We start from the raw sequence: 13,045 nt of genomic DNA, 5'->3' as shown, positions 1-13,045 counted from the left end.
CTGGGGCCCTCCAATTCGCTCTCAGCGTCACAAACATAAGGACATCCTGTTTTTCAGGTCATCTTTTTCAATTTGGGAATTAGCTTAGCACTCTTTGCCCAAATGCCCATTCACTGACTGCGTGTGAAACCTACAGAGGACTGAGAAGTGTTAGAAGTGCGCTCCAGGAAAGTGATCCACTTATTTATAGACCTTTAATTAGACTGGCTCTCTGGAGCTTCTACTCGGCAAGTGATGAAATCCCCCTGCTCTCTTCTGTCAGCCAGCCTGCTCAAAGTCCCCCTCCCCCGGCACCCTGTAAGTCCTCGATCCCTCCCTGGCCCCCTCCATCACCACACCCTGCGTTCAACGTAGGATGCACTTCATATAGCCTACTTTTGCCCTACATTGCTGCTGGGGCTCCTCTGCAGGCTTGACTTGAGCACAAGTTTATTTTGGACTAAACATCTGCTGAACGGTAAGCTGACCCTCTCTGCTTCATGTAAACAAACAGGCTGTTTATTATCCGCATTTCCTTTTCAACTTTTGTTGTTGTCAACTTGTGTCTGTCCGGTGAAGAAGTGTTTGGTTTCCTCTGTTTTGAAGTGTGAGCGCCTGATTGCTACTTCTCAAATGTCTCCCGAAGTGCATGTGTGCTCTGTTTTCAGCTTCTCATTGTCTCTCACTGGAGAAGTTACTCAACAGGTCCGGGTTGTTTTGGTGGTACAGGCGATTGCGCAATCCAGCTAGCTGTGCTTCTGTGCTCTGCAGAGAGGAAGCAGTGTTGTTAACTTTGTACAGCTACTTGGAAGATGCATGGACATTCAATACCAATCTGACGTCTCTTCAGAATGAAGGCGTAACATGGTGTAGAGGCTACAAGCTGCAGAGGTGCATTTTTGGCACTGATTTCTGTGACAGGAGTCGTTGCATACTGCAGCATGTTACAGGTGGCTGACGCACTTTGTTAAGACCTCAGAGCCTGTGTGTGTATTGTTCTCCTCGGTGCAAGGGCAGAAATGATGGGGTGCATCAAGTGCTGTTTTGCATCCTGGGCTCAGTGCTTTCAGGCTGCTTGTGTGTGTGTTTGTGTTCAACGTTTGGAGTTTGAGATGAAAAGCGCTTTTTGTTTGTGGCTCCCTCTCCACATGCCTCACAGTCCAATCCTCTGACAAGATTTTCCTTTTTGTGACACTTCAGTTGTTGCAAAGTGTGTGTGTGTGTGTGTGTGTGTGTCCTTGTCCTTTAGGGTCACACACTGCATCAAAACATGCCAAACCTACTGAGTCGTTGTCAGGTTGTTTTTTTGAAAACAAAAATTATCAGATATTATTGTAGGAACGGCAGACAAGTCACTACAACAGTAAGAGTAATCTGAAGCTCAATAAAAGCAAATAAACTCATGAAGAAATTCTGAAAACTTCAGAATAAATGTTTTTTCCTTGATTTGCAGAGAAACTTAAAAAGCTATTGCACATGGCTTTAAAGTGGTTTTTATGACTCTTTATTTTATCACCCATAGTTTGTCTCTTGATCTTTGCCTGGCATGTGCACATTTATATTCTCTGCTAACCACATGTCCTCTTGCCAACATCTGTAAAGTACTTTGGCCAGCGTAAATATACTTTTAAAACACGCTCTGAACACTCAACAACCAAACACGCAGAACCTATGGAGACGGCGTCTTCACGACATCACTGTGATATTATTAAGAGAAATGTCTCCGCCCGTGCGATTCATTATTTCCAGCTAATGGAGAAAACAAACTCGCATCACTCTCCTCTCGTTTTTATTCCAAGAACAGTAAATGGATGTTTCCACACACGGTGAAAACAGTCAGTTTGAAACGTTGCTTTAGCTCCATCCTTGACCTGCATCAGCCTTTTATTGTGCGTTAACCACCTTTTCTATGGACGCGTCTGTTCAGCATTTCAACGATCTCATATCGTTTTATAGACATCCATTTAACCCTATCAGTCATATTCTGTTGAAATACTTTATGAATGCTCTAATATTAAAGAGGTACTGCAGTCTGATGTAACCCCCCCCCCCCCCCCCAAACAACTGTGGCATAGTGTGAACGCATAGAAACAGGAGCCAGCAGAGGCCCAGACATCGGGCACACAGGAGAGAGGGATTAAGCTGTGAGAGAGAGAGAGAGTGAGAGAGCGAGAGAGAGAGAGAGAGAGAGAACGAACTCCACCAGATGGTAAACTGCATACCTCCGTGTCAGAGTCCCCATCTCGCTGCTCCCTGACAGATTCCTGAGAGACTCGACGCTCTGTAGTGAGACACTGTGTGCCTGCGCTGTCTATGAGCACCAGTGTGAATGTGTGTGGATCAAACCCTGATCTTTCACCCACATATCACTGCTCCATGATCAGCAGGAGAGCCGTACTTACTGGACACACAGGGAGTGCTCTCGGTGTCGACATTAATGCCAATTAAAGTACTCATCGGGTCGTGAACACTCCTGATTAGGTTACCCCTAATCTGCAAGAGCAGGAAAACACCGGCTGCTCAGCTGCTGTGTGGGTCAGCACACCGGCGTTTGGGACACTGCTGTGTCTGCTGTTGCATGTGAGCGTACGTTTGTTTTGGGTGTGAGATTTGGCAGGTACAGGGTGTGATTCTGCCTTAAAAGCCGCTGGTTTGTCTCAGCAGGAGTTCTTCCCACTGAGCGAGATGGCAGCAGAGAGCGTGGCCGAAGTAGACCTGCTTCCAAGGCGTGCCGGTGGCAAGGAACAAGACGACGTGGAGCTGGCAGGTAAAAAAAAGTACAAAAGAATCAAACATGGAGGCAGTCAGTCGGTCAAACAGAGGCTCTGTGCTTCCTTCAAACATATAGAAAGGTTTGTTGACTTTAGTCTGTGATAGGCTTCTGTGTTGTTTTGTTTCTCCGTGTTAAACTCAAGGGGGTTCTGAACATATCAGTATTTAAATTACACCTCCATCACAGGATGTTCCTAAACTGAACTAACTAAAACAGGTGCAGAGAAATGTCTCGCGTCCTGTCCTGTTTTTAAGTTAGAGGTTACAAAGTCAGAAGTCAGAGGTTATTCCTGTTCAAGTTTATAATAAAATACTGTGGTATTGACAACTCATTTTCCCATGATTTAAATTTAGCTTGGTTAAAATGTCAGGTTTTTGTTGTGTGTGTTTAAAATCCCCCGTGCTGTGATGCTTTCGACTCAGAGCCGTCGGTGAGCGAGAGGAAACGGAGGGAGCGAGAGGAGCGAGAGTCTCTGGTGCTGTGGAAGAATCCTCTGCTCACACTTTATTACTTCAGCCTGGAGCTGCTCATCACGCTCACAGAGTGGATACACAGGTGAGACCACAGGCTCATCCCTTCATTGTCTCCCTTCTCGTCTCTGGACCCTTTCGGGTTTAGTTCTGCCTGAGGCTCGCTGAGCGCTCCCTTCAGGGACGTCTCGATTTCCTAAAAGGCATCTGAAGGAGGAGTAAGGTGAGCACGGAGAAGCATGAGCGAGGATGAACAGGTGTGAGCTCTTTGTGTTCCTGCATCTGTGACTTGAATAACAGGTGTGACACCTTCCTGTAATCTGCATCTATTTGTCATAAATAAAGCACTTAGTTCAAACATTGAACATGATTTGACAAAGGGCCCGTTGCTGAGTTCTCAAACAGCCAGAGTTCAGAAATCGGGGTGAAATCGATGCCTTAGTTTTCGAGCTTAAATGGGTGCGGTCCCTTGCTCAAAGACACCTCGGCAGTGCCATGTAAGCAGGCTGGCATCTCTCCAGCTACCAGACAAATCTCCTGATCATTGGTCCGCACCGGACTGGGACTCAAACCGGCAACCCTCCAATTCCCAACCCAAGTCCTCACGGACTGAGCTCCCGCTGCCCCATTATCTGAGGGTGCAGAGAGCGGCTCATTGAACTCCCTCATGTCCCCTTTAAATGTCACAGTCATAGCAGAGGGCTATGAATGACCAGGCTTCTCTGGATGTAAACGTCATGTTCTGAAAATGATGACAAGCGGGATAAGTATTACAACCGGGAAAGCAGAGTCCATTTAGACACAGTCAATAACACGCCACCGAAGCTGCTGTCAACACAATCTGTTCTCAGTGTTTCCATAATAAAAATAAACACACACATAACTGAGCTAAACACAAAGCAGCTGCTTCACTAAAACATGTAAAAGTCAAGTTGTGTGCAGCATTCGATAAATAAAAAATGTTTTATATGTGCTGTTGTTCACTCTACTGTGAAGAACCTAAAATCCTTCAAACTGAAGCTTTATTAACACGCGTACTTCTGCGACCTGCTTCTGGTGACTGTGTTCAGGGCGAAGAAATCGTAGCTTGGTCTGACTTTCTTCCAAAACCTTGATCCTGCACTTTTGAACTTCTGTTACTGATGTCTCTAATTCTTCAAACCCACATAGAAGTAGAGCAGCTCAGCACTGTTTTTGTGTTTCTAGCTTTTATTTATAAATGTGCTAGTGCTGCTTTTAAAACTAAAAAAGAGGACATGATGAGAGTGACAACGAACCCTTCCACACACTGCATACTCTTTCGCCCACAGCCGCTCAGAAGCACAAACACACAAACGAAAGCAGACAGGAGATGACCTTGGTCGTCTCTGTGTTATCACCACTGACGGCCTCTCCCTCATAGTTTAGTCTGCAGTCAGCGGCCTGATGGAACTAATAATGCAAAACAAAACCGACATGAAAGCATCAGTCTATCTGCTTTTCTCTGAATCTTTTCATTGTCCTTTATTCGCTGGTAAGATCGAGCTGAAGTTGCCTCCTCAGACGAAATTACAACAACACCACAGAACACTACGTCAGATCCCCCCCCATCACCTGCTTAACAACAACAACATCTAATACTCTCTGTTGACATCCAGCGCCTTAAAGAAGGTCAGAGTGTACTCTCAGGGAGGCCGTTGTGGTTAAGTGTGTGAGGACAACGTGTTTATTTTCTAAACTACAAGAGGATGTGGTGAGCCGCAAGCACCGCGAGCGAGCAGCGCTGTGACTGAGCGAGGCTGAGAAACACACATGGTGCTGTAAGTGCTGCAGGGGAATACATGCAAAGATGTTACGACCGAGTCCACAAGTGTGCACAGACGTTTGTCCTGACTGCCGATGGAAGTGGTTGGTAATTTATTGCACATGTAGAAGGAGTCCTCGGGGCAACGTGCTGCTCGGAGCTGCGGATCGGCGCTTGTGTGGCTTAAAATGTAAATGAGGACAGCGGTTGTGAATCAGAGGGATTAGGGGATATCATGTGATGTATTTATTTGATGAACTAGTGTAATTTTGGAGCGATTATGGTCAACTTATTTCCAACGCATAGCCGTAACAGCAGTATACTTCAGAGTCAGAGCGGTAAATTAAAGACATTAAAGAGCAGTTCAAAGAGACGTCAATCCTAACGGAGAAAATCGCGATGGCATCGTTATCGCAAAAGTCTGAATTGATCACAATAAAAAACATAATTAAAATGAAAGAATAGAATTATTTCTCACTGAGTGTGTGCACATTGTCTGTTTAATGGAGGACAACAAGCTGATGCAGTCAGATAAAGCACCAGTTCCATCTATTAAAAAAAAAAAAAAGTTTATGCATGAGTAAAAAAGGCCAAAAAGCTATTTTTCAACTGTAGTCCGCCGGCCTCGATCTTAAAGAGGCTTTTTAATGTTCAAGTAAACGAGGAGAACGACAACACAAGCAGAAGAGAACACATGGCTGCTGAGAGCAATAAAAGCAGCAATGAATTGAGAAAACAAAAACATGAAGTACATACACTGTGACTTCAGCACAGTTATGTTTTTTATCAAACTTTAGACCACCTTGTGTTAAGTCAGTGCCCCAGATGGGCAGGGGAAAAAGGTCTTGAAACGCCCTTTTATAGAGACAGGTATAATAATAATAACTTTATTTATATAGCACCTTTAAAAAAAAAAAAAAAAAAACAGGTTTACAAAGTGCTTTACCATGATCAAAAACAAGAACAAATCAAACATACAAAAACATAAACAACAGCAGGAACATGACAAATGTGAAGAACCAAAACCCGACCATTAGAAGCAGCATCATAAGAACCCAACACGAGCTGAGACCAAGAGGACAGAAGATTTAAGAAACTAAAAGGAACTGAAAGGAAATGGAAAGATACTCACAATAAAGAAGACAAGGCAAATAGAGAATAAATGATCGAAGAGACAATAATGATAATGAAAAGTATATAAACGATTAAAACACAAAGTAAGATTACTGAGTTCAAATAGATGAGAGCAGAGTAAAAGGGAGAGTAAGAAGTAAAAGCAGAGAGATTAGACATGAAGAAGACGACGTCAAATAAAAGCACGTCTGTAGAAGTACGTTCTGAGAAGAGATTTAAAAGAAGGTCTTTCCTAAGTCCAGGGGCCCGGTCCCCTTTAGTTTGAAGTCTGGACTCTGGAATGACCAGGAGTCCCCCCCCCCCCCCCCCACCTGAGGATCTACGCCTGTGGGCTGCCTCATGTGCTGTAATACTCAACCAAACATGTATATATTCTCAGTTTATTCCACTTTTAATGTAAGTTGGATATTTTGCTGTAAACATGTAATTCTACATACTAGACCTTTTAAATGAATGCTTGTGTCATGTTAACTTCCTGCCTAAACGTAGATGTACACAGTGCTGGACAGCTCAGCATGAGGTAACTTTATCTGTAAGGAAGCTTTAGATTTGCTTTTTTTTTACACACAAACGACTGGACAAGAAAGTGACCGCGGTGCTCAGCGCCAAGCACTCAAACAGTTACATATTTATATATTACCCATCGCGTGACTATTTTCAACTTTCGTCAAACTATTATTGCAGCCGCTCCACTATTTCCAGCAGATGTCTCTCTTTCTCCCGAAGATGAAATGAGATACACCTCCTCTTGCATCCTTTCCTTTTTCACTCACTCTGCTTTAACTACGAACTAACGATTCCTCATCTGTCATCACACGCTCATCTGCACTCCTCGCCTTTCTCCCTGCCTTCACTAACATTCACTCCTGCTCTCTCTCTCTCTCTCTCTCTCTCTCTCTCTCTCTCTCTCTCTCACACACACACGTGCATCCATCATCTCCCACCTTCATTCTCTTGTTCTCCTTCACCCAGGCTCTGGCAGCAAAGACAGACTGTGTTTGGCCTGCTGATCCTGCTTATCCTCCTCTTCATTGCATACTGTATTGAAGGAACACACCAGAAGGTGACTGAACACCACATTTACTTCACTTATTATCGTTGTTTAGCGTTTGTGGAGGCCAACTTCCCTTTTTTTAGCCGTGGCATTAATCCAAAGTGTCGATCTTAATTTAGGGTGCAATAAATGTTTGTTTTCTCTAAAGCCTGCTGGCCTTTTTATGACGGAGAGCAACGTCTTACCATCATACCACCATGATGCTTACTAATGCACATACTGTACAGTATGTATATGAAGAAGCAGGCTTCTCTTCATCGAATGGGTGTTTTCGTCCTTGGCTCCTCGACGGCCCAGGTTGAAGACGGTCAACACCAGTACTTTATCCTGCTAAGGTTGAAAGGAGCGCTCAGGCCTATACATGCTTAACCAGTGAAGGGCTGCTCAATAAATCATGCTTTCATTTTCCTTTGGATAGGATGGTGGACAGTAGAAAAAACAATAACTGAGTTGTAAATATAAAATAAACATGTCATAGATTAAGTTCTTAACTGTACTCTGTGTCTGAATGTTTGACATATCAGATCAAGTCCTGGATGCAAATGAATCAGTGCATTTTCACTATCCAGCCAATTGGTTGAATCGCCGGGAGCCAAGAAAAACATATATGCAAATATCTTGTAGTGAAAAGTTTAGGAATAGTGTCGTATTCAGAAGATGTTTTACTCTTGTTTCGCTCCTGGACCGCAGCAAATACAAAAAAATCCACCAACAAAGAGAGAAGGATGTTCTAGTTCCTTTGTAGAAAACTCTGGTTAAACGTGCAGAAACAGGAACTGTAAGTTAAAGCTAACATGCACACTTTGGTATATTTTTATCTCACATCTTATCTTCATTGTAACATTGTGCAATCTTACACAAAACAGATTTTGCTCATGGCAGGCCGAGTCTCTGTGGAGTCAGCGCTGCAGGAACAGAACAGTGTCTTTGAGACGTTACCTCTGTGAACATCATCCCAAACAAGTGTGTGCTTGTGTAAGCGTTTATGACCACGTTTGTTTAATTATTAGCTTCCAGTGAAGCCCACTTTGAGCTTCTAATCTCTTATTTCCACAGTGCAAACAACTCAAGCTGTCTATGCAAACCATGTATATATTCTATGACCTGACGAGAGGGCTTCCCTTTTTTACCCACTTTTTCAGTTCTTTTCCTGCTTGGAGCGGTGCTATTTAAAAAGCCACCTCCATAACATGTTTTTTTTTTGTGTGTAATGTTGACACTGGGGAGTTGTGTAATCAGTTCACAGTAACTTCACGTAACAATCGCCCATGGCTGGCACTGCGTTTCCCAGAATCCTGCCAGCAAAGAGAGAGGCCGTTTGTGGTGTGTTTTTTTTTTTTTTTTGCTGGGTTTCCTGGGAAATGGAGTCTTTGGTCCCACACCTCCTTCCAATCGTCAGTCCCCTCCCCTCTTCCGGTAATCTACAAACACCATGCTGCCTCCTGAAAACAACCTGCCCAGGCTGAAGGGAGGGAGCAGCAGAGAGGTGGATGAACAGGAGGAAGAGAACGAGAGAGATAAAGAGTTCTTGGCTTGCTTTACTTTACTAGTTGTGTAAGAGCTGGCTGCCACCAATAAGAATAATAGTTCTGTTGTTCTGTCAGTGTGCTGAACACTCCTACCCTACGGCTCTGTCCTCTAAACTCCACAACCTCTGTGTCTCTCTAAAGGTCTCTCTCCCTCTCTTTCTCTACCACTCACTTGCCCTCTCTCACCCTTTTAAGTGGCCTCTGTTTTGCACACTTTCACTCTCGTACCTTCTCTCAGTCTGTCGCTCTCTTGCCTTCCTCTCCTCTCCTCTCTCTGTAACCCCCCTTCTCCCACCCCCTTCTTGTTTTGCTCACACTCTGTGCATGTGTCTCTGCCATGTGGTTCACCGTCCCTCTCTCTGGCCTCTGCAGTATGTGCACTACATGGAGAAAAAGACGCTGTGGTGCTCCTACTGGCTCGGCCTGGGCATCCTCTCCTCGGTGGGTCTTGGCACCGGCCTGCACACCTTCCTCCTCTACCTGGTAAGCAACATGTTGTTGTTGTTTTTTTTTTTTCTTCTGTCACCACGACAAGTTGTCCACCACTTTCTCACACTGCAGTTATTCACTTGCCTCGGCATGTTTGTGACAGAGCTGCAGCTCAAACACAGTGAGCGGATGGTGTTGGTGGTGGTGCAGTGACGCAGGTTTGAAAAAAGGCTGTTTTGATGCTGTTGTCGGGTTGTTGCTAAGGCTTTCATAAGAGTATTATTAAAAGCTTTTGGAGGCTCCTCGTGCATTTGCACATGCATACATGAGTGCGTTAGTATGGGGTTTGTGCGTGCGTGCATTTCAAAGTGGGGCGGAGATGAATAGGCGCTGTGGTAACCGCACTGTTTTGACAGGCAGTCCAGGAACAATCGCACTCACTGACCCCTCTGACTGAGTGCACATGAGGATAAAAACAATCTCCCTCCCACTCTCGGAGTTCTTTCTCTTTCCTTTCTCCCCACTCTCCTGCTCCCCACTGCGATGCCCCCTCCCCTTACTTGTTCTCCTTTTTTTTTTTTAACGTCTCTCTTCTTTCTTTCCGTTTTTCACCACAACTCTCTCCGTTTCGGGCTGTTTTGCTCTCTTCGAGCATGAGGAGGTGTTAGGTCTCTTCTGCTGATCAGATTAGGGTCCCTGAACATCTGCTTGTCTTCACTGCTCTGAGTCCATCTGTCATCCGGGAGTCCAGTGTCGCACTTGTGCGCCCTTGCCCAGCGGAGCTGAACTGGAAACTTTGAAGTCCACTTTCCTCCATTCTGCAGTTTTTTTTTTTTAAAAGCCAAACTCTTGTGCTCCTAAATGTAACTTGAGAGGTTTTATTTGACTCCCCCTCAGTGGCCCAGCTTCGTTTGTAAGGAGGACGTTAGGATGTCACCATCTAGTGGCGCGCAGCTGCTACTGCAGGATTTGGTGTCAGTGGGTTCATGATAGAACTTGGTGATCCTTGCTAGAGGTGCTGTGGTGCATTTTTAGAGTTTAACTGATATTGCTTTTGGAGACGCCGATACGGGTGCAGATATTTTTGGATTTGATTTACTAATGCACGATGCTGCAGTCAGTATTAAAACAAAACAATCCTGAAAATAACCCGCATTCCTCTTAATGACAAAATCCCACTTTATCATCAAATGGACTTTTTAAGGGCTGGAAATGTCTCTGAGTGCTACGAACCATTTCACTCTGCTGTATGTGGAGACGGGCACACCACAAGCTAACAATGAGTCACAGTGTGAAATGATCAACCTCAGATTGAAAAGACCTTATGTGGGGAGCGAGGATCAATTATTACTTTGAAGATGAGTTCTTAAAAAAAAAAAAAAAAAACATGTTACATAACATTGGCCTGAGTTAGTAGCCCAACCCTGTTTGTTTATATAGGGAACTCTCAGCTTCCTCTCTTCAACTGTGAGCCTAAACCGCAAGAACAACATGAGTCGGCTCAGAGAACTATAATTATTCAGAGGATTTTTTTATTTTTTATTTTTGCAGTTGTCTTGTTTAAAGCAGCCATTACGACTTCTACATCATTCTGTAGGTTTCTGAGTCCTGACATCTTTTTTGACGGTGCATATTTCTAAACAACATGTTGACCTGATTGGAGGACTGGACCAGTGAGTCACAACTGGGTCACCCAGTTTTTAGACGCCTGGCTGACATGTTATACTTGGGACCTCTTTGGGAGGCTGCATCCTTCTCGTCCATAAGACTTGTCATGAGAACATGTACGGGCGGTTTTCATGCTCTTGACTTTGACTCCCTCACACGTCAGCAGTGAGTGTGCAGACAGCTTCTCTGTCAGCCTGCAAACTGATCAAACTCTTCATGTGGTGCTGTAAGATGTGAATGTTCAAGACCCTGAACATAAAGTAAGCTTTAAATCAGATTTAATGAGAGAGACGGTGTGCTCTTTATACTTACACTGCATTATTCATATTAAAATGTTTAGTCATGCATGTTTAGTGACGCAGGTTGGTTTGTTTGACTCTTGCAAATACACACAGGCCTTTAAATAATCTTTAGACAGAAGATGAACGGCAATAATGTGGATAGTGAGGAGTTACCTGTTTGAGTCTTTTTCAGATGAAAATGTGACTTTTTCATCTTCTCTGACAGGAAACTGTCTCGTCGTCTTTCGAGGCTTGGTTCGACAAACGGAGGAATGTCATTTTGAGAACAAATGTCTGAAGTTGACAAACGTTCATGCTCATTGATTTCATCACCCAGCAGGACTTTCTGCCAGATGCCAAATACATTTCCTGTCAAATCGTGCATAATGATCCTCCTTGTCACAGTAAGGCCTTCGTGGGTTAGGTGTTCGTGACTGACCCAGGCTGTTACTTTAAACGACCAGTAGAGGGAGCCGGTGCTCTTAAGGTGTCGACAAACTAGAAAAAAAACAGTGCAGACACGTTTCAAAGGGCTTTTCACTGTTCCACATTACTGTGCTGATAAGAGTTCATATTTCTCTTGAGGACTTTAGCTGATGATTTATACCCAAAACAAGATGGCAGCATATGACATGAGAGCGTGGAGTGTTAGAAAAGAACTCGTCATTTACAGATAAACTGACTGACCCCTCCACTTCCTCACATTTTCTTTTTTTAAAACCCTCTCAAAGATTTAAGAATGCATGAATGCTGGCAGCTCTATTAACCATTAAAGTCGTCTGAAGTGCTCTTTTCACATGACATCACACGTGACTCTGTGATGTCACATGACTTCACCCACCTTCCCGGCTTTCGTCACGCAGCCGTCCACTTTTTTCTGATTCCTTCAGCGGTCTCAGCCTCTTTTATTGGACTTAATGCTTTAATTTCCTGCGGTTGTTGTTCGTGTGTGGTCACATGTTTTCTTCAGCGCGTCATCGCAGTGTTGACAGAACGTCGACCTCGCCGAGCTGATCCCTGCAGGATGAAAGGTTCTCTTTTATCCTCTGCTGCAGGATTGATGTGACGCTTTACTGCTTGTACAGGGTTTGACATGAAACCATGGCAACCGGGGCCACTGAAAATAACATTTAGGTGCCCGCTGCCCCGTCAGAAAGGATTCCTATTCTGTGAAAGATGCAAAGAACTTCCAATAGGACTTTTCCTCCTGATAATGATCGGACACTTCAACTTGTTTAACCGTTGTATCATAAAGGCGCGGTTGGTAATTTCCTCCAGATTTACTTTTTAAAATTTGGATTGAAATTGTCTTTAGGTCCTGACAGAAATGAATAACTACGGTGTTAAAACTACGACCGAGGTCTGCACTCGGTACACGTTTAATGAACCAATCATGTCTCCCTGCTCGTTGCCTATCCCGCGCATGCACGAGCCCACAATCAAAGCCTGAGCTGAGGTCCACTTCTGGACCAATGGCACTAGTGCATGTGAGGGAGGGGCGTGGCTTTTGAGGGAGCACAGAGTGCTCGGTGCAGACGGAGAACGGAGAGGATGCTACTTTCAAAATCATGCTAGTTTTCTAAAACTGCCAACCCTGCCAAGACAGCACAAGCTTTATATGATGTTATACTTTATGGATTGTTATACCTGTCCAAACTGAAGCCTTAATGATCCTTTTTATGCCCCTGTTAAAGAAGCTAATTCTTGACTTTTTAATATTTGTGCATTGTTTGTTAGCATCGCAATGTTGTTGTTTGCTTAGGTCATGTTTAATATCGTCTGAAATCACTGCGGCTGACAGTCAGGTGTTCTGACCCTGTGGTGTCAGTGGTACTTTTTTAGGCTGCTCTCCCAACAGCATTTCCTCCTTTAGGCCATATTGAAGGCATTTCCGATGTTATCAGAAACAGAACTTTTTTTTTATTTTTTTATTGTGAGGTGCAGA

The 13,045-nt window shown here is 44.1% G+C and overlaps 1 protein-coding gene across 4 annotated transcripts in view; it reads left to right on the top strand.

Moving 5' to 3' along the window:
• LOC306831892 (vacuole membrane protein 1-like) overlaps positions 1 to 13,045 on the top strand; it is a 71,756-nt gene continuing 58,711 nt past the window's right edge. Inside the window, exons 1-5 of one of the 4 annotated variants that reach the window (XM_079356152.1) lie at positions 1 to 457; positions 2,644 to 2,746; positions 3,175 to 3,307; positions 7,112 to 7,202; positions 9,095 to 9,205. In XM_079356152.1, the coding sequence (XP_079212278.1) occupies positions 2,665 to 2,746; positions 3,175 to 3,307; positions 7,112 to 7,202; positions 9,095 to 9,205 (417 nt within the window). In that variant the 5' untranslated portion in view covers positions 1 to 457; positions 2,644 to 2,664. Of the gene's footprint in view, positions 458 to 2,640; positions 2,747 to 3,174; positions 3,308 to 7,111; positions 7,203 to 8,661; positions 8,748 to 9,094; positions 9,206 to 13,045 lie in introns of those variants that run through there. The other 3 variants (XM_079356153.1, XM_079356154.1, XM_079356155.1) reach the window with 3 other exon arrangements.

Source organism: Symphodus melops (genome assembly GCF_947650265.1).
Source record: "Symphodus melops genome assembly, chromosome: 11".
Lineage (NCBI taxonomy): Eukaryota > Metazoa > Chordata > Actinopteri > Labriformes > Labridae > Symphodus > Symphodus melops.
The sequence above is the reverse complement of the archived record's forward strand: the minus strand, read 5'-3'. Positions and strand labels throughout refer to the sequence as shown.